This window comes from Prunus avium, chromosome 1, assembly GCF_965620075.1.
Source record: "Prunus avium chromosome 1, drPruAviu1.hap1.1, whole genome shotgun sequence".
Classification (NCBI taxonomy): Eukaryota; Viridiplantae; Streptophyta; class Magnoliopsida; order Rosales; family Rosaceae; genus Prunus; species Prunus avium.
The window spans coordinates 42,034,737-42,059,572 of record NC_142284.1 but is presented as its reverse complement, the minus strand read 5'-3'; the positions used below and the strand labels follow the sequence as shown (position 1 = coordinate 42,059,572).

The following is a 24,836-nucleotide window of genomic DNA, read 5'->3' as shown; positions in this document are numbered from 1 at the left end:
TAATGAGCATTGTAAAATCAGGATGCTGGTCCTGCACTCCTGTTTTATATTTTAATTTTTTTCCATTATTTTCTTTTTAAATGGATAAAATTGGGGTTGGTGTACAATCTTTCTAATCTGTGACCTGTTTGAATACAACTTTAAAGGGTTCTAAAAAAAAATTTAAAAGAAATGGTGGGCATATACAACGCAGGTATTAAATATAGAAGGAAATGTTGAAAAATACAAAAATACGGTGTATAACCAGAAATTAGACGAACTTTTGAAAGAAATGCAGGAAAAAAGAAGAAGAAGAATATAATAGATATTAATAAAACCATGCAGGTGCATTGAACTTTAACTACCACAGGAACGTTCAAGGCACGTCCTAATTGAATTAGTCAGGAAAATTAGTGGTACTTAAGACTTAACATAAACATTGTCACTAATAATCTTCTATATTATATACATAGAAAGATCACGTTTCATTGTTACAAATATTTGCTTCTGTTTCTGTATATCCAGGTCATGAGGCCAGTGTGGTGCTTGAGCAACTATCAACAGTGCAGGCCAAGATGTCCCTATAATCTCTGGAAATTCTGAAAGAGTCGTAAACCTGCCCATCCCTGCTCTTCTTGTACTCGAACAAAAGGTTCGAGTGGTCAAATGCTGTGAGCTTAACAAATCCATGATCATAGTCTTTGAAAATGCTCCATTTTGTTTGGAGAGTGGTAAAAGTTGACAGGCTTGCTCCCGCACCACCAGCAACCACATGTATTGTTCCATTCAAGCTGCCCTTGTAATAATGCTTCTCTTCATTGGTGCAAATGTTCTGTCCCAGAGAGTCACAACAAAACTTCCATCATTAGTTACTAATCTTCGAATTAGTTCCGTTAAATAACCAAATGAGGGTTGTGAACTTGTGATTGATTACTTCACTTAAATCTGTCTAAGTCTCAATGTATGTGGCTAATGAATGAGGTTCAATTTCTTAATTACACAATGCGAAAACGTACCTGGTATATGGGGCAGGTTCTTTCATAGTTATGAACGTGGCCGTAGAGGGCAATGTCAACCTTATACTTCTGCCAAAGTTTTTGGAGGCTCTCCCTCCCCATTGGTTCCTCAAATGATCCTTCTTCTGCATAAGAGATGCAAGAGGAATATCCCAGAACCCGATGTGCAAGAAAGATTAGCCACGGTTGCTTTTGCCTATCGACTGATGCTAAGCAGTGCTCAATGAATTTGTATTGCTCTGTTCCCTCTCTCCAATCATGTTCTGTGTCTGCTATGCAGAAGCGGAACATGCCATAGTCAGTTGAGTACCTGGATTAAGAAATAACATCATAAGATCATGGCGTCAAAATGAAGAGCTTATCAAATCCGATGAATTGCTAGTACAAAATTCCCCTACCAAAATTTAGCTCTGGTCTCCGTGGGAACATAGAACATATTTTCAGCCAACACACCGCATTCTCCTCCTGAATCCATGTTCTCATAGAAGGAACCTGTTCCTGGCCAGTCACGTTCATGGTTTCCACTGAAAGGAAAAACTCAAAATCACCAAAATAGACAAAGATGAACTCTTGTTGAAACCAAGTTGGGTAATTGAACAATGACAAACCTTGCAATCATGTAAGGAACAGTTGATGCTATTGGCTCAACCTGTGCAGTAAACTGATCCCATTGTGAAAGGTAACCATTTGCATAACATACATCCCCAATATGGAACACAATATCAATGTTTTTCAAGTCTTGAATAAGCTGCTTCGTAGTGTTAAGAGAGCCTCTCTGGAAATTGTTATATTCATTGGAACCATCAGCTTCATCCTGCATGATGAAATATTAGTTGGAACAAATCAGAAACTACATGAAAGTGATTGGCCTTCATACCATAAGAAGCTAACAGCATTTTGGGGTCTAAAATTGCGTTGAACAAAACAGCAATTATCTAAACAAAACATAAAAAATGATCCTAAGGGCACCAGGATTTTGTATACTACATGCACAAATGTTCCAAAAGAGTTCAAACCTTTCCCATGTCACCAAAAATGACTACACGTTGTAAGGAATTTTGGCCAGGATAAGGAGATGCTCTAAAATGATATGTCTGACTCCAAATATATGTACCATTGAACAATCTATGCCCCAGCTTGTACGTATACCTGCATAAAAATGAGCTTCATATTAACCGGTGACTTGCCATAAAATTTAACAACTGATGGTGAAACTTTTAACATTGTACTATCCAATAGTTCATGGTTGTAAAATAAACTCATGTACTTAGCAAGTTACCAATTCACTCCTCTTTCAAGAGAATCATATACAATTTTTTAACATACACTCTATTTGGCCACAATTCCTTCAGAAAACTAGTGTGTATGAATCCAGGGTCACGCCATCCCACTGTTCTTGCAGGTGCACCTGTGCGAAAGTTTTAAGAGGACTTAACCATGCAAATATATACCTTTGAGTCTTCATACGCTCTTACATGCTATGAACATTGAGACATGTTTGGCAGAGAAGATGATAGACAAGCAACTGGGTTTACCATAATGAAATACTGATTTATCCTCCCTTCAGAAATTAGCCATATCAAGAGTTTTATCATTAACTATCAATAATGAAAAATGAATTTAGGTTATCATGTTGGTTTTTCTCTTCCCCTCAAATTGTATGAGTGAATACATAATGTACTAGCATTTTGGATATGCTGACAATTAAATTATGCCTTGCCTTCAGCCGATCAACTACCCCACATTATTTTCTTCAGAATAGAAAGAAGGTGCAAGAGAGTTACACACCACACAAGCTATTACGATCGACAGTTTGCGTCACAGCTGGGGAACGCATACTTTCTCCTCTTGGACCCCATTCAACAAATGGTTCTGCCTCATTGATCCCATATCCACTTGTCCATGTTACAGTCATCTGAGTTTAAGGACAGAACCATATGGCTACCTTCAATAACAGTTATCTTAAATATATTTTTCTTGAACGAAATGTTAGTAGCCATAAAACCTAAGACAAGAAAAGTGACGAGAAACTTGTTCTTCTCATCTGCTATGTGCTTTGAGGATAGCAACAAGGGGAAATTGAACTTACTTCATTCCATTCTTTTCCTTGTGCTAAGCGTGGGTAAACTGGTGCATCTGGATTAGAGAAAGCTACATGATTTGACACCGCTACCACCTTTGGCTATTACACAGAAAAGAAAGAATTAGAAAATTGCAGCATCATTAATTCGAAGGTTCTATCAGAAACACAATTTGTATGTGACAGTACAACAAGCCAATGCATAACAACAACAAATTCTTTACTACTTGGTTTGTAAGACAAACTAGTTACCGACTATGCAGAATATATAATCAAGACAGTTTTTAGCATACATTCAATAAACCACCAGAGAATAGCACGAAAGAGAAGTCTGATCTCTGGTTGATCAGCTGAAGCTTCAAGAAACCCTTTCCAGTGTCTTTGTACTCAGGAGCGGAGTAATTTGCATACTGAAACTGGAAGAGGAAACAGTTTCATGTCACTTCTGTAGCTCTTTTAACACTTGGAAGGAAAAGATAGCTGAAGAAACAATGTAGAAAAAAAAAATCATCACAGAGTAGTCCTGGATTGAACCTTAATAGGCGCAGAACACAAAAATGGAGGATAAACTCTTGGATTTTCCTCAGGGCAGGTGGAAGCACTGAAACGGATGAAGTCGAATTGCTTCCAATCAGACCAGCGACATTAAATTTAACCACAATACACAAGAACCAAGGAAAGTACTTGAAGAAAATCATTTCAACAAGGTCAAAATATTGACTGAACTCAAATTTAGGCAGAAGGGCAATGCAAGAACATTTATTTACCTGAAATTAGCAGGAGAAAAGACACCAATCCAATCATCAACTGATGGGTTTTTAGAACCAAATTCCAAAGTCACCCATTCTGTGTTTTCCCCCTAAAACAGTGAAAGAAACCCATCAGCCCAAAATACATCTAAATTATGTCACCACAGTTGAACAATATGAGGCAATCAAAATCAAACTACCCTTTCAATTATGAGAGCTCAATATTGAGAAAGAGATAAAACGAGGAGGCTTACTCTTAATCCTAGAACTGTAGGAGAGGCTTGAATATAAGCAAGTTCATGAAGAGCAAAGGTTGCCTTATGAATAGAAATTCTTGAAAGAGGCTGCTCCCCATGCGAACTTGCGTTTTGAAGGGTTGCAAGAACCAGCAGAATTGCCAACCTCAGTTTTATTTCTTTCATCACACCCAGCAGCTAAATTCAATCAAGAATCTCAGAAGAAGAAACTGAAGTAAGAACAAGAGAAGAAAGTTACAAACTTGAAACACTGAACATGTGTTTGTACCAAAAATGAAAAAAGCCCAATAAGGGTTTAATTTATTTTGCTCAAAGATGCCCAGACCCAAGCAGGTATTGTTTTTAGGGCTAATGACAAAAGACTCTCTTAATATTTGGGGTCATTCTCAATATGGATCCTGGGGTTTCAATTTCATCAATTTACACCATAATGTTTTCAAATCTAACCAAATTTAATCCTTCCGTTAAATTGACCGTTTGGTCATACGTTAACTGATGACGTGTCAACTGTAAGACCCACCAACGAACTGACTGACCAACTCCCTTTAAATTTTTTTTTAAAAATCAATAACATAAAATAATTAAAAAAACATATAAATAAAATTTAAAAATCAAAAACCCAATGAAAGTTGAAACCAAGCCCAACCCCCTCCCTCTCTTCGTCGTTCGTCCCTATCCCTCTTTTGCTTCCTGTGGGGAAGGTGAAGCTCCCACAACGTATCAACATATCCCAACACAAAGTCATCATCTTGGTCGTCATCCATGCTGCTCAGCCTTTCACTCTTTGCTTTCTGTCGTGCTCGAATAAGAGGGATGAGCATGCCTTCTTCTTCCTTACGGTTCCAAAGATTTTTCAACAGAACTTTTGTCTATTTGGGCCAAAATTTGAGATGCTGAATAGCCAAAAGCACTATAGCAAGCAGCGTTGAAAATTGTCAATTTCTTTGATTTGCTCTTTGTTTAATTTGTCCCAAAGCTCAACTCTAATGCCTTCGGATTGAGCTTGAAACTCGAATATGGGAAGGTTAATGAGAATGTCAAGAACCCAAGGGCCTCGCCATAGGATTTGATGCGGGAAGGGTGGAGGATCTCAGAGGTGAGGTTGCGGTGGAGAAGGCGCCAGGTGGGGTCGTAGACGGCGGAGATGATGCTCTGTTGATTGCTGCGATATTGTTGGTGGGTAAGGCAGTGGTCGGTCGCCAAAGACGGTGTCGTTTTGGATTTTCGGAGCCATAAGAATCAACCGATGATGGGGTAGGCGTCGAGGAGGATGCCGCTCTTGATCAAAATCTTCTTGGTGAGATGGGGTGGGGAACAGGGGGCGATGGGTTGTTTGCTAAGAAGCACGGATACGGATACGGCGATACGATACGACACGATACGGGGATACGGCAAATCTCCAAAAACTAGGATACGATACGTCATGGATACGGCAATTAAAAATTTATATTAAAATATAATAATAAAAATATATAAAATTTAAAACATATTTTAATTAACATAAAAATTCAAATTCATCAACCAAATTCAAATTTAAACTCTAGAAAAATAAAAAAACTGAACTCTCAATTACAATATTTGTAATGTCTTCCCCAGTAAATAAAGCAACCTCCAATGATGGCTCATCAAGAGAAAGGTTAGCAATTTCAAGCATCCCAACACCCTCTTCACCCAAGTTATCAAATCCATCTCCTCCAATATCCCACATTTGAGTAACACCTTCTTTGTAGCTTGGGCTCTTCCTTCATAAAAGACGAAGATTATTATGCACAAATACCAAGTCTTCAGCTCTTTGGGGTGTTAACTTGTTTCTTCTTAAAGAGTGAATGAAACTATACGTACTCCAATTTCTTTCACAACACGAGGAGGAACAAGGTTGTCCAAGTAGCTTCAAAGCTATGGATTGGAGAGTTGGTGTTGAAGCTCCATGAACAATCCACCACACCATTGGTTCCATGTGAAACCTATCATTCATAGCATCAATAGCGCCAAAGTCATCTAAGCACATTGAAAAAGAGGCATACTCCACATTGATATCTCTTCTAGCTCGGTCATCTGAAAAGTATTTCTCAAGACACTTTTTTCTTTCCCTTGTAATCTCAACATCTTGGTGTGGAGCAACACTGCTAGGATCCTCTTGCAGCCATTCTGGACTATAAAACCTAAAAGTAAAGTGTAATATTTTTTTATAAAATTATCACAATATGAAAAGTAAATTTAAAGTCCTTTAAAAGGAAAAAAGCACATAATACTTACCTAGGATTTAAAGAATGTGCCAAACAATGGAGTGGTGTGCTACTCTTAGTCCATCGCTCCACTAAAATGTGATACACCACATCAAAAAAGTCGCTTTGTTCATGCAGTTGTTTGTGTTCTTTCCTATAGATAGCTGCCTTCACCTTCTCTATCATGGTATCCCACCACTCATAAACCAAGTGAAGAGAAGGTTTATCTGTGTCAGCCATTCTAATCATCTCATATATAGAAGCTGTAAAGGAAAGTATATAATCAATATTATCCCAAAAGTATTCATCCAAAATCTTTTCCTTCACTGCTCTTGCTTTGCCAACATCATCCTCTTTATATAAAGACCAGTTTGGACTAATCACCATTTGTTGTAGACCTTCCTTTACTTCCTTAAATCTTCTAATCATCACAAGTGTAGAGGCAAATCTTGTTTCAGCAATGGAGAGCATCTTCAATTTGCAGTGGTCCTTATACATAACCAATCTCATATTATGGTTCACAATAAAATTTTTTATGAACCCAACATCATCAGCAATGACCGAAATCCAACTACATTGATCATACCAATTATCATTTAGTTTTGGTGAACATATGCTCTTCAAAGCAAGATTAAGTGTGTGAACCACACATGGTGTCCAAAAGATATTGGGATATTGTTGTGTAGATTTCAGCTGCACCAAAATGGATTCAGCTGCATCCTCAACTTGTGATACTCGCAAGTGCACGAGCCGTTCGGTAGTATAGCATATGTAAGTGCGAGGTCGATCCCACAAGGATTGGTGATTGAATGATTCAATTCATTTTCCCTACACAAAACAGAAATGAAAAAGAAGGGAAATAAATAAAACAAGGAAGAAAGAAAATAACTAACTCAAGCAGATAAGTTCCCAAGTTCAATTAGATTAACGGATTGATTCTAGCTAATGTATGATTAAGCCATGGTGTGTGGTCATAACCTTGTGTTCCTAATTCCCTAATTTGATCATTTGTTGTCTAACCTAAAATTAAGCATTAGGAACCCATTAAGCATAGAAGAACAATTTAAACAACCAAGCATGTATCTAATCCCTGTTGTCGAATGTCCATACATACTCTTCCTATTCATAGTTCAATTCGAATTAAAGTATGGTGTCTACTCTTAATTCAAACCAAGATAGCTAACATGCAAGCCTAAATGGTGATCAATCATTCAAACTAGCATATTAACTTATAAGCATAATGAATAAGAACAAAAATCATAATTGAAACTTGGAAACTAATTAAACTTGAATACTTAAGAAAGAATGTACATTACAAGAAAAATAAATTACAACTAAGAAAACATTAAAGAAAGCTAGAATTGAGAACTAGAAAGCAAAACTAAGAGAATTTGAGGGAGATAAGGGAAGGGAGCTCTAGAGAAGTGCTTGAGAGCTCCCCCCCTTGGGGGTGTGTTTACAAGCTTAGAGAACTTCCCTATTTATAGGCCTAGGGGAAGTGAAAATCTGAATTCAATATGGCTAATGCATACAACACTTGTTTTATAAAATCTGAAATGGTTGATGCACTTGTATTAGAAAATCTAAATTGGGTGATGCACTTGTATTAGAAAATCTTGAATTGGTTGATGCACTTCACCAATAGATCCCACCAGCAGCCCTAGCTCATCTTCATGTCACCATGACCAAGCTTCCAACCAGAAATGATAGCTCATACCTAGCTCACCATGACCAAGCATCCAACCAGCACATGCTGAGGTCAGCATGACCAGCAACTTCAAGGGCTTACAACTTGGGCTTCTCTTAATCAAATTAGGACTTTAAGCACTCGAAATTGAAGTTCAGAATGTCTTCTTTCCAGCCATATATCATTTGGGCCAATCCAAGGTCGGAGGAGGAAGTTAAGGCCGAAACAAATTGCTAACTCATTTTCCGCGCTGATAAGATCCATCCTGAGCATGGTTCTGTGTTTGCTAGGTAACGGACTCCAGATTTATCCAATGGGGCTGAATTTTGGATATGTTATAGTACACACCAATTGGAACAACTTTCATGAAGAATGTGGCCTCATTCGAGCTATGTAGGTTGTTGAAACAAAGCTTGCAATATGACCTACGGAACTGGACTGGCAGGGGGCTGTAGCCAAAATGAGTTTGTCTTTTAAGCTCTTCATCCATTCATCCAAATTAGGCCTTAACATGCTTGAATTGCATGAATTATGCTCTCTTGCTCTATTTGCCTACAAAACACACAAAGGAAGGCAAATAACTTAGAAATCTAGGAAACTAAGCAAAAGAAGTAAGTAAATAGGGCATGTATATGTATGAAATTATGAGCTTAACAGATATCTAGCCTCAACAAGTAATCCAGCAGCTCTACAAACTGGCGCATTGTCAGTGATTACTTGAACCACATTTTGATAACCAATTTCCTTAATGGAGTCGATAAGAAAGTTGGCAATACAATGTTTGTCCTTGTACTCTCCCTCACAATTAATTCCCTTCAAGAACATAGGCCCGCTCTCACAAGTTGCCATAATGTTAATAAGTGGTCTTCTTTGCGAATCTGTCCACCCATCACTACACACACTTACACCTTTAGTGCTCTATGTACCCTTAATTGGTTGTAAACACCGCTCAATGTGGCTCTTCTCTTGTTGCAAAAGAGTAGTTCTTAGTGCATTGTAACCTGGTGGAACATATCCTGGAAGTGTAGAAGCACGAATATAGGAGTTTCGATAATGTGGATTCCTTGCGTGGTGGAAGGACAATCCACCTGTATAAAACATCCTTGCAACTTCAGCATCACATTGATCTCTAGCCTCTTTTTGAAAAGCTATATCAAGGGGCCCATTCATTCCTTTTCTCTTTTTTTGCTCAACATTGGACATAGAAGAATAAAGTAAAGAGCCAGTATTAGGCAAAGACACTTGTCTTGGAGCTGTACTTTTCAAACGGTATTCACATTCTCTCACAAGTTTTTTTATTTCTGCAAAAACTTCATCAGTAACCTTATTACAAGGTGCAATCCCGTTTCTCGACATTTTCAACAAATGAAACTTGACTCTAGAGTAGGAGCCTTTGTAAGATTTATGACAATAATTGCATTCAAACATAGTATTTCCTCCTCCTTTTCCTAACTTGTCAAGCCTTTTAACATACTTCCACAATGGAGCATGATCATCTACCTCGATTTCATTATTCTCAGTAGGATTAACATTAGCACTTGCATTATTATCCGGATGGCTCATGTTCCTGAATATAAAATATAATATTATTAAATTACATAACCATAAACTTTTTAAAACAATCAAATTGTCACGTGGAAGGGAGGGGGGTTTGTTTGATTATCTAATAGATGACATACATCATATATGTGATACCTGCAGTTTGCATGTGATAGCTGCAGACATGAAATATAATAGTAATAATATAATATATAATAATGTATGTGTAAAAGTGGTGGTAACATAAGGACAAAAAAAAAGTATCAGAGAGAGGTGAACATACCACCACGTCAGAGAGAGAAGCGTGAGAAACTGAGAGGGAAGTGTGAGAGACAGAGAGAGAAGCGTGAGAAACTGACAGAATAGAACCAAAATTCGTGAAATAATCTAACCACCACGCCAGACGAATTCAAGAACCAGGCTTCTTTTATATGGGTGAGTGAAGAAGATGAAGAAAAATTGCTGAAGAAGAAGAAGAAGAAGAAGAAGAATTGATGGGTGGTGGTGTGGCGGTCGGCTTTGCGTTCTTTATATAAAGAAGACGAAGATTTGCAGGAAAGATCTTCAAGATTTCAATTCAAAACAGGTAAGGCAAACATCCGTGTTGTTCACGACTTCGAATTTATGTCGAATTCCAATTCTTCCCGAAATTGTTTCCTAAAACGTATCCTAAATTTGGGATACCCGTATCTATCTGGTCAGATACGCGTATCCTTTTCTGATTGACCGTATCCGTTGACTCGGATACGTATCCCGTGCGTATCTTTGCATATCCCAGCGTATCGTATCCCCCAGCATATCGGATACGGGATACGCTGGTCGAGCTGCGTATCCGTGCTTCTTAGGTTGTTTGGCAAGGAAGATGCTGGGTTTTTTTAAAGTTTTTATTTTATTTTATATTATTTTATCATTTTCTATATTTTTTTTTTAGGAATTAGTTAGCAGATAGGTCCCACAGTGGACACGTCATCAGTTAACGTCTGACCAAACGATTAACTTAATGGAATACTTAAATTGGTCAGATTTGAAAACATTGGGGAGTAAATTAATGAAATTGAAAGCTCATGGTCCATATTGAGAATGACCCCAAACCTTAAGGTGTCTTTTGTCATTAGCCCTTGTTTTTACTAGAGCTGGCATTTACTAAGGCAAAATTGCTGTTTGTACAGTATCTGACCCTCCACTCGTACAATGACACGTGGATCTTGTAAACTCGCCCAAGTACCCAAGGCCTCGGACAATCGGCATCGGCCACCGATGGCATTGTCTCAAAGCTGCGAACAGCCATTACAGGCCCAGCTCGTCTACAATCGGCATCCATTACCGATTGTAGAGAATCAACCTCGAAATATCCGCCCAAAATATCTAAAGACTCGTGTCAACCTCAGGAGGCCCTCCCACGAGTCCCACATCGAAAATGAGCACTAAGAGCATACAAAATGCCCTCTATAAATAGGCCCCTCCACTACAATACAGGGGTAAGACTTTTCAGCTTGACTTTTATACTTCTATATGGTCAACAGCAAGAGCTCTTAAAAACAATCTTACTTGATCCTCCTCCTGGTATTGTACCAATAGGCAATAAATGGATCATTAAGAGGAAGATAGGCTTAGATGGGAAATTAGAAACCTACAAGGCAAGGCTAGTAGCAAAGGGCTACAAGCAGAGAGAAAGGATTGACTATGAAGAAACCTTCTCTTGTTACTATGACAAAGTTTATTCGGATTTTTCTTACAATAGATGCATACCATGATTATGAGATTTGTCAAAATGGATGTGAAGACGGCTTTTCTGAATGGCCACCTTCAGGAAGAACTATATATAGATCAACCTGAAGGCTTCATTTCTAAAGTTGATAATCATAAGGTATGCAAGCTACATAGATCCATTTATGGGTTGATGCAAGGTTCTTGGAGTTGAAACATCCTATTTGATGAAGTTGTCAAATCGTTTGACTTCATACAAAACATGGATGACCAATGAGTGTACAAAAAGGTTAGTGGGAGTTTGGTAGTATTCCTAGTGATGTATGTAGATGACATACTACTTATCGGAAACGATATAGGAATGATATCTTCAGTGAAGCTGTGACTCATTAAAATCATTCTTAATGAAAGATTTTAAAGAAGCATCTTACATACTTGAGATAAAGATTTATCCTGATAGATCTAAGAGAATAATTGGATTATCTCAATCCTTGTATGCTGATAAGATGCTAAGGAGATTTCATATGGAACAGTCTAAGAAAGGTTTACTTCCAGTATGACATGGATTTCACTTTCTTAAGAGCATGTGTCCAAAAACTCATTATGAGATACAACAGATGAGTAATAAAATCTCTTATGCAAATGCAATAGGAATTCTCATATATGTCATAGCATGTACAAGACATGATATTGGTTATACGAGTATAACTAGAAGATATAAATTAAGCCCATGATTAGATCAATTGGGAGCAGTCAAGTATGTTCTTAAATACTTAAGAAGGACTAAGGACATGTTCCTCATCTGGGAGGAACATCAGAGTAGCAAGTGGAAGCATTTACTGATTCGGATAATATATCTATTATCAATAATTGCAAATCCACCTAAGGGTACGTTTTCATTTTGAATGGACACGTAGTTAGTTGGAGAACAACTGAAGTTGATTACATTGTCGCTTTCGAAGCTACAATAAAATCTGTTTGGATAAAAAGTTCATTACCGAACTAAATGTGGTTCTAACCATAATGTCACAAGTACATTTACTGTGTGATGACAATGGGGCGATAGCTCAAGCCAAGGAACCTAGGTCTCATCAGAGATCCAAACACATAGAAAAATGTTACCATTAGATGGGGCATCTGCAAACAACGTAACAGATCCACGCACTAAGCCTATATCACAGTCACAATTGGATAGACATACAGAGATAATGGGTATGAGATACATGGCTATGTGGCTCTAGTGCAAGTGGGAGATTGTTAGAAATGTGCCCTAAGAGCCAATACATTTGATGTAATCTCCTTAGAATACATTTTGTATATGATACATAAAGGGCAAACTTATTTGTTATCTTTTACATCGTCTAAAGAAACAAATGTCCAGGGTATGCTAAATAAGAGATAAAGTAATCTAAAGAAGATTAGATTCATGAGACCTTTAATCTCTAACTGTAGTATCCCAAAATGTTCCTAATCATAGGTTATCAAATGGATATTGATAAACCGTCAAGATTAGCACATATTATGTATGCTCAATTGGGAGGATGGTTAGTCTCAAACCATTTGTGTAGTTGACACTAATACAAGTATGTGGGTGCTCATTAGTGAATGAGTACACTGAACGCGATCAACCGTAGTTCTCGTATGGAGTATTTATCTATATGTCAAACGAGAACTCATAGTTGCAATAATGCAAATTAGTCCTTAGACCTTAGGCATCATGGTTGTCCTATGATGCGTTATTGATCTTTGATAGCTCTTAAAGGCAAGCCGTAAAAGATTTGTCTTAAGTGTTGTTGGGATCTCTTAATTCATCATAGGGGCATGTGAATGTACAATAAGGAATCTCTACTTTCGATAAAGAAGGAGAATGTTTCAAGATGTGATTCAGTAAATCTTTGGCCAAAGTATTTTGAGCTTGATTTAGAAAGTTGTTCTTAATCATGTTCTTTTGAATCACATGAGGTTATAAATCATATTAGGGGTTTGACATAATCAATCCGTACCCTAATAATATGATTTGAAACATTGTATAAGAGAAGGACCGTATTGCATTGCAATTCCAACTGAATAGGTTCTTCATCTATTCTGGTTAGCTTGGGTAGCCTTGATATATTGCTAGATGTCACTCTTGGCTTGTGGAAGTCCTAGGATTGATTGTGATCGATCCAAATAAAGGAAGAATTAAAAAGAGGGTTTTAATTCCAGTTGGTTAGAAAGAGTTCTAATATTTTCCCACTGCCTTGCTAATTAGAACCTAATGGATCGCACACCTTAAATGGTTAACTTTGAGTAATACAAATGAGAATGAGGAAATCAATTTGATTGATTTGATGTGGATGATTTACTACGTGTAAAAACGTATTTGGGCCTCGGTAATAGTTAACGGGAAGCCCAAATGGTTGGGTATCAAGCCCAAGGGCTTAAGACACCTAAATATTATGGTTTAAGTGTCATAAGGCCCAATTTTGGAAGCCCAATGGGATTTGGCCGAAAATAGTTAAGTGAATGTGTATGGGAATTGTTTCAATAAGCTAATTAACACAAAAACACAATCCAACATCAACCAAATGGGTTTGGAAGATCAAAGAGAGAAAAAAGAGAGTTTTCAAGAGTGAAACACTTTCATCTTTCAAAGTGGTTTAGATTGAAACCAATCTTGAGAATCTTGCACTAGCATCCAAGTATTCTCAAGATACTTCTTCTCATCTCAAGGTTCCATTGGTGTGGAGACTTAGAGGCCATATACTTTTGTGGCTCATATGGAGGAGAAAGATCAAGGAGCAAAGATCAAAGATCAAAGAGAAGATCAACAAAGAGGAAATCATCAAGAGAAGACCAAACACAAATTGGTTCATATAATTGCTTCAAGGGTAATTAGATCTTATCCTTTCTCTTGAATTTTCATTTATGAAAAACATATCAATGTTCATGGCTTAAGATACTTGGAAGAAGTTTTGTTTTTGAATTTAAACAACCACCATAGACTTCCGCTGCGATTAATTTGATTAAATGCATGTTTAATATTCAAATGAACTTTGGAAAAATATTTTGGAAATTCCTACACTAATCACTCTGATCCTCATCACCAAATCCTGACTTCAATCACTTCCCACCTTCCCTCGTGCATTAAATGCTTATTCGTGGCCAGTGAGTTTGCTGCATTAAACAGGCACTACTTCATTAAATGAAGCATGGGTCCCTGCTATCACGTGATGATCTGACTTTAATATTTCTGGCCCCGATTTTGCTCGGCCTCGGCCTGCACTCGAGGCCGAGATGATCATGCCTTAGCGTTTTTCTTTTGTCTTCAGGAAGGCAAAGCACCTTGGCAAAACGCTGCGTTTTAGCTTCTCGAGAAAGTGCTAGGGTCGAGAAAAATGGCTCCTTCGGCCAGTTCATGGTCGTGATTTATTATGCACAAACACAACCGCAATTTCACCATAATGAAACCATGATATCGGGATAACCAACCACAATATCATCTATCTATCTATATATATAAAGCAAAAGGTAGAGAATGATGAAACATTCAAAATACCAGAAAATGCCCTTAGTTAATTCAAACATTAAGAATTGAAATTATTAATTAAATTAGGATAATATGGTAAATTGACATTTTTCCAAATTATAAAATTAAAAATAAAAAAAAATCAGATAAAAGATCCTACTTTTATGGAACATAACTACCCATGTTATCTTTTCTTAATTCTAAAAATAAAATAAAAAATAAAAAATAAAACTAATTGGCACATGCGTGGGGCTAGTCTATATATATAGCAAATGGTAGGGAATGATAAAATATTCAAAATACCAAAAAATGTCATTGGTTAATGCAAACATTAAGAATCGATATTATTAATTAAATGAGGATAATATGGTAAATTCATACTTTTTCATATTAAAAAATTAAAATTAAAATTAAAATCAGATAATTGATCTTATTTTTATGGAACACAACTACCCATTATCTTTTTTAATTCTAAAATTAATTTATAAAAAAAAAACCCTTCGCAGGCGCATAAGTACGTGCGGAGAAACTAGTAATTAATTAAATACTAGCCTCTCCGCACGCGCTTCTGCGCCTGCGAGAGGCTTTTTTTAAAAAATATTTTATTTTATTTTAGAATTAAAAAAGATAATGGGTAGTTGTTTTCCATAAAAATAGGATTCATTATCCGATTTTTCTTTTAATTTTAATTTTTTAAAATATGAAAAAGTGTGAATTTACCATATTATCCTCATTTAATTAATAATTTCAATTCTTAATGTTTGTATTAACCAAGGGCATTTCTGGTATTTTGAATGTTTCACCATTCTCTGCCTTTTGCTTTATATATATAGATTACATTAAAAATATATAATATATAGTTTAAAAAGTTAAAAAATTAAAAAGATAGACATTTGGGGAGATGAGATAGCGCCGAAACCAAAGATTCTTTTTTTTTCTTCTCCCTCTCTCTATTTTTTTCTCATCTTCCTCCTCCTTCTCTCCCTCTCTCTTTCTTTTTTGGGTTTATATCACAAATGGTCCCTGAGGTTTGCGGAATTATCACTTTTCGTCTCTAACATTTTTTTATGACACTAAGGGCTCGTGTGGTACATAGGATTGTCTTGGCATGGACTATACTTAGGGACTGTCTTGGCTTGGCTTGGCTTGGTCTAAGTTGGATAACATTTACCCTGCGTTTGGTGTACGCTTGGACTAGGACTAGATTTTTATTTTTATTTTCAAAACTATTTATGTATATGTATATATGTATAAATACATGTATTATGTATGTGTACATATGTATTTTATAATACATGTGACATGTATGTGTATATACATGTATATATGTATATTATAAATAATATAAATATATGTATATTATAAATAATATAAACATATGTATATATATATATATGTACACATACATGTATATACATGTATATATATTATAAAATACATATATATATGTATGTATTATACCCATGTATATATGTATATTATATATATAATATATATACGTACATTATACATATATAATATATGTGTATATAGGTGTATATATGTATATTATAATATACATATATACATGGGTATAATACATACATATATATATTTATTTTATAATATATATATATATATATATATATATATATATACATGTATATACATGTATATATGTATATTATTACAATATATATAATACATATATAATGTATATGTGTATATATGTGTGTATATGTATACTATAATACATACATGGTTATAATATATATACACAAATATGTATATATACGTATATATATATGTATTATAATATATAATATATAATATATATTACATATATACACGTATGCTATTATTCAGTCCCGATCTCTTGGACTACAGGAGTCCAAGAGATTATGGTCACCCACCGTTGGATATTAATCTAATGGTTCAAAAAAATTTCTTAAAAGGAGTGCAAGAGTAAGTGAACCGTTGAATTTATATCCAACGGTGAGTGACCACAAATCTCTTGGACCCCTGTAGTCCAAGAGATCAGGACTGTGCTATTATTATAATATTAATATGTATATGTGTATATGTGTATATGGGTATATTATAATAATAATATACATGTATATATGTATATGTACATTATATATGTATATATGTGTATGTATATATATACATATATACATATATGATATATTTATGTGTATATACATGTATATATGTACATTATAGTATATGTGTAAGTTTAATAATAATAATATATGTTATTAATTTTACAATATAATATATGCATTTTATACATTGGTGAGCATTGGGACTAGCTAATCCTCCCTTTTCACATGGGATTAGTAGTCCCCTCCTAAGGAGGTGTTTTTGGTGGGCCCGGTATTAGCAATCCCATCTAAGACTAGGATTAGATAAAACAAACATGGTACTAAATTTAGTCCAAGCTAGTCCAAGCCAATCCTGTGTACCAAACGAGCCCTAATGGTCCTTAAAGTTACTCTTCGCACATCAAAATGGTCCATGCCATTAGCTTCCGTCAAATTTTCTGTTAAATTGCTGACATGACATGTGTATGGAGCCCACACATCAAATAGTATAGAGCCATGTGACTTTAAATAAAATAAAATATATTTTAAAACTTAAAATCTATAAATAAAAAAAATTTAAAAAGAATTAATTTTTGACAGAAATAAAAACCTAGATACGAATACAGGATGCGATGAATTAATTATTGAAGGAGGAAGGTTTGGCTGAAGAATTTTTAAAATATATTTTATTTTATTTAAAGTCATATGACTATATCATTGGATGTGTGGGCTCCACACATGTGTCAGGTCAGCAATTTAACAAAAAATTTGACGGAAGCTAATGGTAGGGACCATTTTGATGTGTGGAGGGTAACCTTAAGGATCATTAGTGATAAAAAGCCTTCTTTGGTTTTTTCCTCCTCTCTCTCTCTCTCTCTCTCTCTCTCTCTCTCTCTCTCTCTCCCTCTCTCTTTCTTTTTCTTTTTCCTTTTCTCCTTCTACCTCTCTCCGTCTGACAAGCTTTTCGGAATTTATTCTTCTTTCTCTTTCCGTCTTCAACTTTTCTTCTTCTTTCTCCCTCTCTTCGATCTGCGATTTCTTTTCTTCATTCTCTTTCTCTATCATCTTTCTCCCTCTTCTCTTTCTCTGTCAATTTCTCTCCATCTTTCTCAGTCAATCGGTGGATACCGCATTTTTTGTGGACATCAATCGGAGGTGCAGTTCCACCGAATCACGGTTAATCGCAACTATGTGGACAGTAACAATCCCAAATAATGAAATACCACAATGTCTCTGGCCGTTTGCAATTCCCGAACCACATCTACCCCTAGTTTTTACAATATAGGGAGGAAACCAAGATAAACTATTTTTATCAACACTAAGAGCAAAAGCAAGGCAGTCGGGCCCGATCCAAAGCTTAAACAAAGCTCAAACAAGAGCTTTCGGTGATGCTCTACCCGCTACCATGCCTTTTCCTTCTTCAAATATTCAGTCTATAAATAGGAAGCTTTGCAGTAGTACTCGAGGACTCTCCCTCCAAATAAGACGCAACGTCTTTAAACACTACAAACTTCAAACTGATCAACACTTGATCTTAAATTGAATTCTCAGTTTAAACCAATCTCACTCTCAAAGATCATCCAGTCGACAACTCATGCGATCATCTTCTTTATTGCTCTGCCAAAATACTTGGTATGATTCACTAGCATCACTGCTAATATTTCCCAAACAGCCAAAACATTCAAATTGGATTAAGACATCTACAGCTTTCATTCCTCTTTAGTGTAATTGTATTATATTAAGATAAATGATTTTGCGTCTTTATTCATTTCCTGTTGTATTAGAATTAAGAAATTTTCATTTCCAAGTATTTGTTTATTTGCGTTTAGAAAGCAATTTATTTCAGTATTTATTTTAGATTCTATCAAGGGCATACAAGGTTTATCCGACAGGACCTGAGCAGGGTTTTCTTCTTGCCTGATAAACAAAACTTAGCCCAATCAAGGGTTTTCTTCTTGCCCGATCAAAATATATACTGCCCGATAAAGGGTAATTAAGGTTTGATTAATACTATCAGACCTAATATCAACATAAACGAGCCTACTGTAAAGGTTCTTTGTGCCTGATCAAGGTCATTAAGCTCGATAAAGGAATTCTTTGACCAAAATATGATTTTTCTATTTGACTAGGTATGCCATGTGCCTATCATACTATCAACGCATAAGTGAAAGAATATTGAAGTCATCTTAATTGAGGCATAGAAAAGAATTAATCCAAGCCAGTATTCCCCCTGGAGCACAATAGTTTGATTAGAAGTCGAGATCAGCTCAAATCCAACACACAATAGTGCAAATACACGTATTTCTATTGGGCCGCTTTCAATCCCAATAGTGGCACGCCTACGCAATCCAACAACTCAGAACTCAGAAAAGCAATCCGATTTTCACTCTCCAGCAAGGGGCCGGGCCAGTTCCTCTCGTTCAAGCCCAATCCGACTTTCAATTGCATCACTTGGAGGCTCACTCACTCACTGCCAAAACCAGCGGTGCCAGCCTACTGAGACACTCGGGGCATTGGTGTTGCACAGTCTACATCCCTGGCGGAAAAAGACATCAACAATGTGGAAGAAGAGAAGATTTAGTTTGTAGTTCAATGGGAGAGTGATGCAGCTGTAGATAATGGGTTTGTGAGTTCCAATGATAGCAACAACATGGAATCTATAGAAGATTCGACCGTGCTCCCATTTAAAGGCTTTTCAGCAAACAGTGCTCTGCCTTTACAGTTTTAACTTCAGCCATCAGAATAAAAACTGGGCAAAATTTGTCGCTGTTAGGTGGTTGCCGGCCGGGGGTTTTTGATGCGCACTGAACGACATCATATTGCATGAAGAACGACAAGTGGAATAAAGTCGGGATCTTGGAATTGATCCAACGGTCTAATTACTAGGCATTCCAAACCTCCTGTTTTAATTGGGTTTTCCCATTATAAAAAAAGCAATTAAAATATCATTTTGAATGGAAATTGTATATTGCACTGAAAGGGATGATTGTCATGTAAGGAGCCAAGCATTGTTATGTACAAGAACATGATGATGAACTGAAAGCCATCCCCCACCAGCACATGATCATCATTCTCTCTCTCTCTCTCTCTTTCTCTCTCTCTCTCTCTCTCTCTCTCTCTCTCTCTCTCTCTCTCTCATTTCATTTCATATTCAAAAGTCAAGATGCTAGTGTTGTACTTGGGCAACTATCTACAGCGCAGGCTAAGATGTCCCTGTAATCTCTGGATATTCTGAAAGAGTCGTGAACCTTTCCATCCCTGCTCTTCTTGTACTCGAACAACAGGTTTGAGCGATCAAATGCTGTAAGTTTGACAAACCCATAATCGTAGTCCTTAACGATACTCCATTTTGTTTGAACGGGAGCAAAAGTTGCAAGGCTTGCTCCTCCACCACCAGCAACCACATGTATTGTCCCATTCAAGCTGCCCTTATAATAGTGCTTCTCCTTATTGATGCAAATATTCTGCAGAAGGAAATAAAAGACAGTTCAATTATATGGATTCAATATCTTGGCTGCAAACTCAATTGGTCATGGAGTATAAGTTTTCAAATCATGTCAAGGAGTATGTAGCACAATATGAAATTTACAATGCATAAAAGTTGTGGTTTACCTGGTAAATGGGGCATGTCCTTTCGTAATTGTGCACATGACCATATACTGCAATGTCAACCTTGTACTTCTGCCATAGTTTCTGAAGGCTCTCCCTCCCCATTGGCTCCTCAAAGGAACCTTCAGCCACATAAAAGCTCGCAGAAGAATAACCGAGCACCCGATGTGCCAGAAATATCAGCCATGGTTGCTTTTGTCTATCAACTGATGCTAGGCAGTCCTCAATGAACTTGTATTGCTCTGTTCCCTCTCTCCAATCATGTTCTGTGTCGGCAATGCAGAATCGGAACATGCCATAGTCAGTTGAATACCTGGAAACAGAAACTAACAACGTTCAAGAATAGTTCCTAGACCTTTCAACAGGTTGTCCTGGAATTGTTCCATACCAGAATTTAGCCCTGTTTTCGGCAGGGACATAAAACATGGTCTGTGCTAAGACACCACATTCCCCGCCTGAATCCGTGGTCCCATAAAATGATCCCGTGCCTGGCCAGTCACGCTCATGATTACCACTGGAAGAACAAATCATATATCAGCACATAAGACCAAGTGAGGAAAAGTACATTTCAAACAAGCTGTGCAAGTGTATTGTGTGACAAACCTTGCAATCATGTAAGGAACAGCAGATGCTATTGGCTCAACCTGTGCGGTGAATTGGTCCCACTGTGAAATGTATCCATTTGCATAACATATATCTCCAATGTGGAAGACAATATCAATGTTCTTTAAGTCTTGGATAAGCTGCTTAGTAGTGTTGAGAGAGCCACGCTGGAAATTATTATATTCATTGGATCCATCAGCTTCATCCTGCAAGGTATAAAATTAAACAAAGTACTTGAGAAACAGCGTGTAAGTTTGTTGAGTTGATTGTGTTAAAATTTAACCAAAAAAATTGGACAGACATATTCAAACTTAAACATGAAGCAGCAAAACATTCAAGTAAACAAAAATTCGAGTAATTGTTATGCAGTTAAATAAATAATAAAAAAACCAGTCCCTTATTCCTCATAGGCTACTTCACAAATCAGCGAAATATTTCTCAAGTGTGATAATATCATAAATTGGGAAAAAAAAAAAATCAAGAAGAGAGAACTAATAACATGTTTATTCAAAATCCTATAAAATTGTTTACTTCAGGCCTACACATGGGCATATCAAAAAACAGGGGTGCAGCATTCTGTGCGGACAGTTTTTAAAGAGAGTCCAAACCTTTCCCATGTCACCAAATATGACAACACGTTGAACAGAATTTTGACCAGGATAAGGAGACGCTCTGAACTGGTATTCTTGACTCAAAATAGATGAGCCATTTGACAATCTGTGCCCTACCTTGTAGGTGTACCTGCATAATTATCAAGAATCGTGTACATGAACAGCTGATTTTTGAAGTATTACATGTACTGTTAATCTAATAATACACTAAAAAAGTCATACATTACTTACTGACATGTCATCTCTATATATTACTGGCTGAATATATGTTGTTCAAAGCATAAACCCTTTATATCTATCCTAGTACGCTTTTACAAGTCGAATAGTATTTAAACGTTGGACATTATAGTGAATTACATTGATTGATTTATTCAATAGATAAAGAAATGAAGCTTAGAAGGCAGAACCCACACTAAAAGTTTCAAATCTATACAAAATCAAAAGAGAAACACAGTCTGCCAGAAGAAAATGTAGCATACACTGTGTTAGGCCACAGTTCCTTCAGAAAAGCAGTGTGTATAAATCCAGGATCTCGCCATCCCACTGTCCTTGCTGGTGCACCTGTGTATATAGTATATACATGGTTAAGGTGAATCATGTCTTAAATAATTAACACATATGGCAACTTCTACAAGTTTTATCAACTAGACAAAATAACAGAAAAAGAAATCTTAGCAATAGCAACCACTTTCACATCTCAAAACAAACCTCAGTCATCATGTACGGAGAGAATTGCAGTTATTTTTCCTCTTATTTGATATATATTTCAGTTTTCAACTTTAATGTGATATCTTGATATATATGCATTTTAAATTAGCACATGATTTTGCATGCAAATTAACTTCTGAGACATCAGTGGTTTCATAGTCAAGGTAATGCACTTTCAGCCAACCCCTGACATATATTACAAAGATAGGTTCGCAGGTGCAAAGAAAAGTAAACACACCACACAAGCTGTTGCGATCGAAATTCAATGTCCCCGCCGGGGATCTCACAAGTTCTTCTCCTTTTGAACCCCATTCAACAAAAGGGGTAGCTTCCGTGATATCATATCCACTTGTCCATGTTACAGTCATCTAAATATCAAGTCAGACAAGTTATTTACTTTAGAAATAGATGATCACAAGCTTTTTGACAAAGGACAACATTTTGATTAAAAGAAAAATAAGTGAAATATGGGGGAAAAAAATTGCAACATAATATTCTGTACATAAACAGAAAATTTCCAAGAAGAAAGTGTACTTACTTCATTCCACAGTTTCCCTTGTGCTAAGCGTGGATAAACTGGAGCTTTTGGATTTTTGAATGCAATTTTATTTGATACTGTCACCAGCTTTGGCTATTTACAACAACAAAAAAAGTAGATATAAATAGATTGAAGCAGGGGACAATTACATAGATAGCGAAAATAAGTAGTTAGTAGAATAAATTTTTGAATTTTCTTAAGAAATCTCCTAAACCAACGCCCAAAGGTCAATTTTGTCCTCTAATTAGAAAATTGAATGTAAGAAAAAGTATGAAGGAGAAGATAACAACCATTGGTTCTCTCAAATTTCAAAAATGTAAGAGCATATAGTAGTATTCACATAAAATTCCAGTTATAAAAGAGTCAAAAAAATAGCATACGTTTGATAAGCCACCAGAGAATAGTGCAAAAGAGAAGTCTGATCTCTGGTTAATCAACTGTAGTTTCAAGAAGCCTTTCCCAGTATCTTTGTACCTGGGACTAGTGTAATTCGCATACTGGTACTGCAAAAAAGAGAAAAGAAAGTATGACAGATTAAATATATCTCTATCCCCTTCAATGTAAAACATGCTTGGAAGCCATGTAAAAAGTAGCAATGGAAAAGCAGCCACTGTGGTGGTAACCTTTATAGGTGCTGAACACAAAAATGGAGCGGAAGTGCTTGGAGTTTCTGGAGGGCAGGTTGAAGCACTGCAAATTCAAACAAATCCTTTCAATTCAATCAATGTTATTTAGAATACTAAAGATCAAGAAGCACAAAAGCAAAATTATCGGAGACAAAAACATGCTAGAGCTTCCAATCAGTTGATTTGAGCCAAAGAAAGTTCATTTATTGACCTGAAATTGGCAGGAGAAAATACTCCAATCCAATCATCAACTGAAGGGTTTGGAGAACTGAAGTCCAATGTCACCCATTCTGAATATTGCCCCTAAATTAACGAGTTAGGAGAAAGTACATCAATACCAAAAACACACACCAAGTGATCAAAAGTATAAATTTTCAACCGAAAAAAAATCAATTGTTTGAAGTGGCATTCAGTCTCCAAATGAATAATACTTAAAGACCATAATTTCAATGACACCATGTTTCTTTGCTAGATATATGGGCGGATTTTTAATGAGAAGCTCCAAACTGGGTGATTAGAAAGTTCACCTTCAGTCCAAGAATTGTAGGGGAGGCTTTAACATAAGCATGGGCATGAAGGGCAGATACTGCCTTGTGAACAGCAATATTCGACAAGGGCTGATCTCCATGAGACCTCACTTCTTGAAGAGTTGCAAGAACCGCTGCGATTGCCAAGAAGAAAAATCTCAACTTTCTCATCCTCCTGCCCCCTAAAACCAAGTCCGAAGCAAATTACGGAAAATCCATTGTCTAAATTCACCTTCTCCAAAAGATAAAACCAAACACCAAAAGAAATCTTTACTTTTCTAACTTTACAAAATGAAAATCTGATAGACTAGCAAAATCGTAAACAGTTAGCTGAAAAAAACTCAAAACAAGCAAATGGGTATTGAAATTCCAGCAACAAGAGAACAAACGAAGCAGAATTTAGAACTGACCTGTTGAAAAAATAGTAAATTGAAGCCTGAAGCTAAAGAGATAGGTACTAATGATGTGTAGCGTATTTTACTTATCGGAGGGTCCAGGCCTTTTTAAAAGATTGCTGCAAGCAAGGACTTTGCGAATATTTGAAAGAAGATTCGATCGCAATCCAGATTTACATGGCAAGTCAAACATTCAGTTGTTTTAAAAATCCCCGGGCTTTTATAGCCGTTAGGCCATCCTCAAAGGGTAAACCCAAATTTCCCTTCTATAAAATACAATAATTTATTGATTTGTTTAAAAATGGTTGGTCTCTAACTTTTTTTTTGTCGTTAATTTTTCTTGACATCACTTTTGTATTAAGTCTTCATGATTTAAGTTTCTGATTATTTTAACCGAAAAGGATTG

General features: G+C 36.3%; 2 protein-coding genes and 1 pseudogene across 3 annotated transcripts; all 3 read right to left on the bottom strand.

Annotated features, from left to right (window-relative positions):
* Positions 1-272: 272 nt before the first annotated feature.
* LOC110750381 (putative inactive purple acid phosphatase 1) lies at positions 273-4,424 on the bottom strand. The gene is made up of 12 exons (XM_021950701.2): positions 4,079-4,424; positions 3,843-3,934; positions 3,610-3,676; positions 3,369-3,491; positions 3,085-3,177; positions 2,784-2,910; positions 2,322-2,403; positions 2,012-2,144; positions 1,604-1,809; positions 1,394-1,519; positions 996-1,305; positions 273-811 (listed from the first exon to the last, which is right to left on the bottom strand). Exons 1-12 carry the CDS (start codon positions 4,244-4,246, stop codon positions 506-508), a joined length of 1,833 nt encoding a protein of 610 aa, XP_021806393.1. The 5' UTR covers positions 4,247-4,424; the 3' UTR covers positions 273-505.
* Positions 4,425-5,543: 1,119 nt separating this feature from the next.
* On the bottom strand, positions 5,544-9,556 carry LOC148297849 (uncharacterized; annotated as a pseudogene).
* A 10,202-nt stretch (positions 9,557-19,758) lies between these two features.
* LOC110744757 (putative inactive purple acid phosphatase 1) lies at positions 19,759-24,642 on the bottom strand. Of its 2 annotated transcripts, none has more exons than XM_088247443.1 (13): positions 24,446-24,642; positions 24,036-24,267; positions 23,720-23,811; positions 23,506-23,572; positions 23,263-23,385; positions 22,883-22,975; positions 22,583-22,712; positions 22,116-22,197; positions 21,634-21,766; positions 21,026-21,231; positions 20,811-20,936; positions 20,426-20,735; positions 19,759-20,277 (listed from the first exon to the last, which is right to left on the bottom strand). In XM_088247443.1, exons 2-13 carry the CDS (start codon positions 24,204-24,206, stop codon positions 19,972-19,974), a joined length of 1,839 nt encoding a protein of 612 aa, XP_088103569.1. In that variant the 5' UTR covers positions 24,207-24,267; positions 24,446-24,642; the 3' UTR covers positions 19,759-19,971. The 2 variants fall into 2 exon arrangements, with proteins under 2 accessions (XP_088103569.1, XP_021800454.2); XM_021944762.2 differs by having other exon boundaries at positions 24,036-24,217.
* Positions 24,643-24,836: the final 194 nt, after the last annotated feature.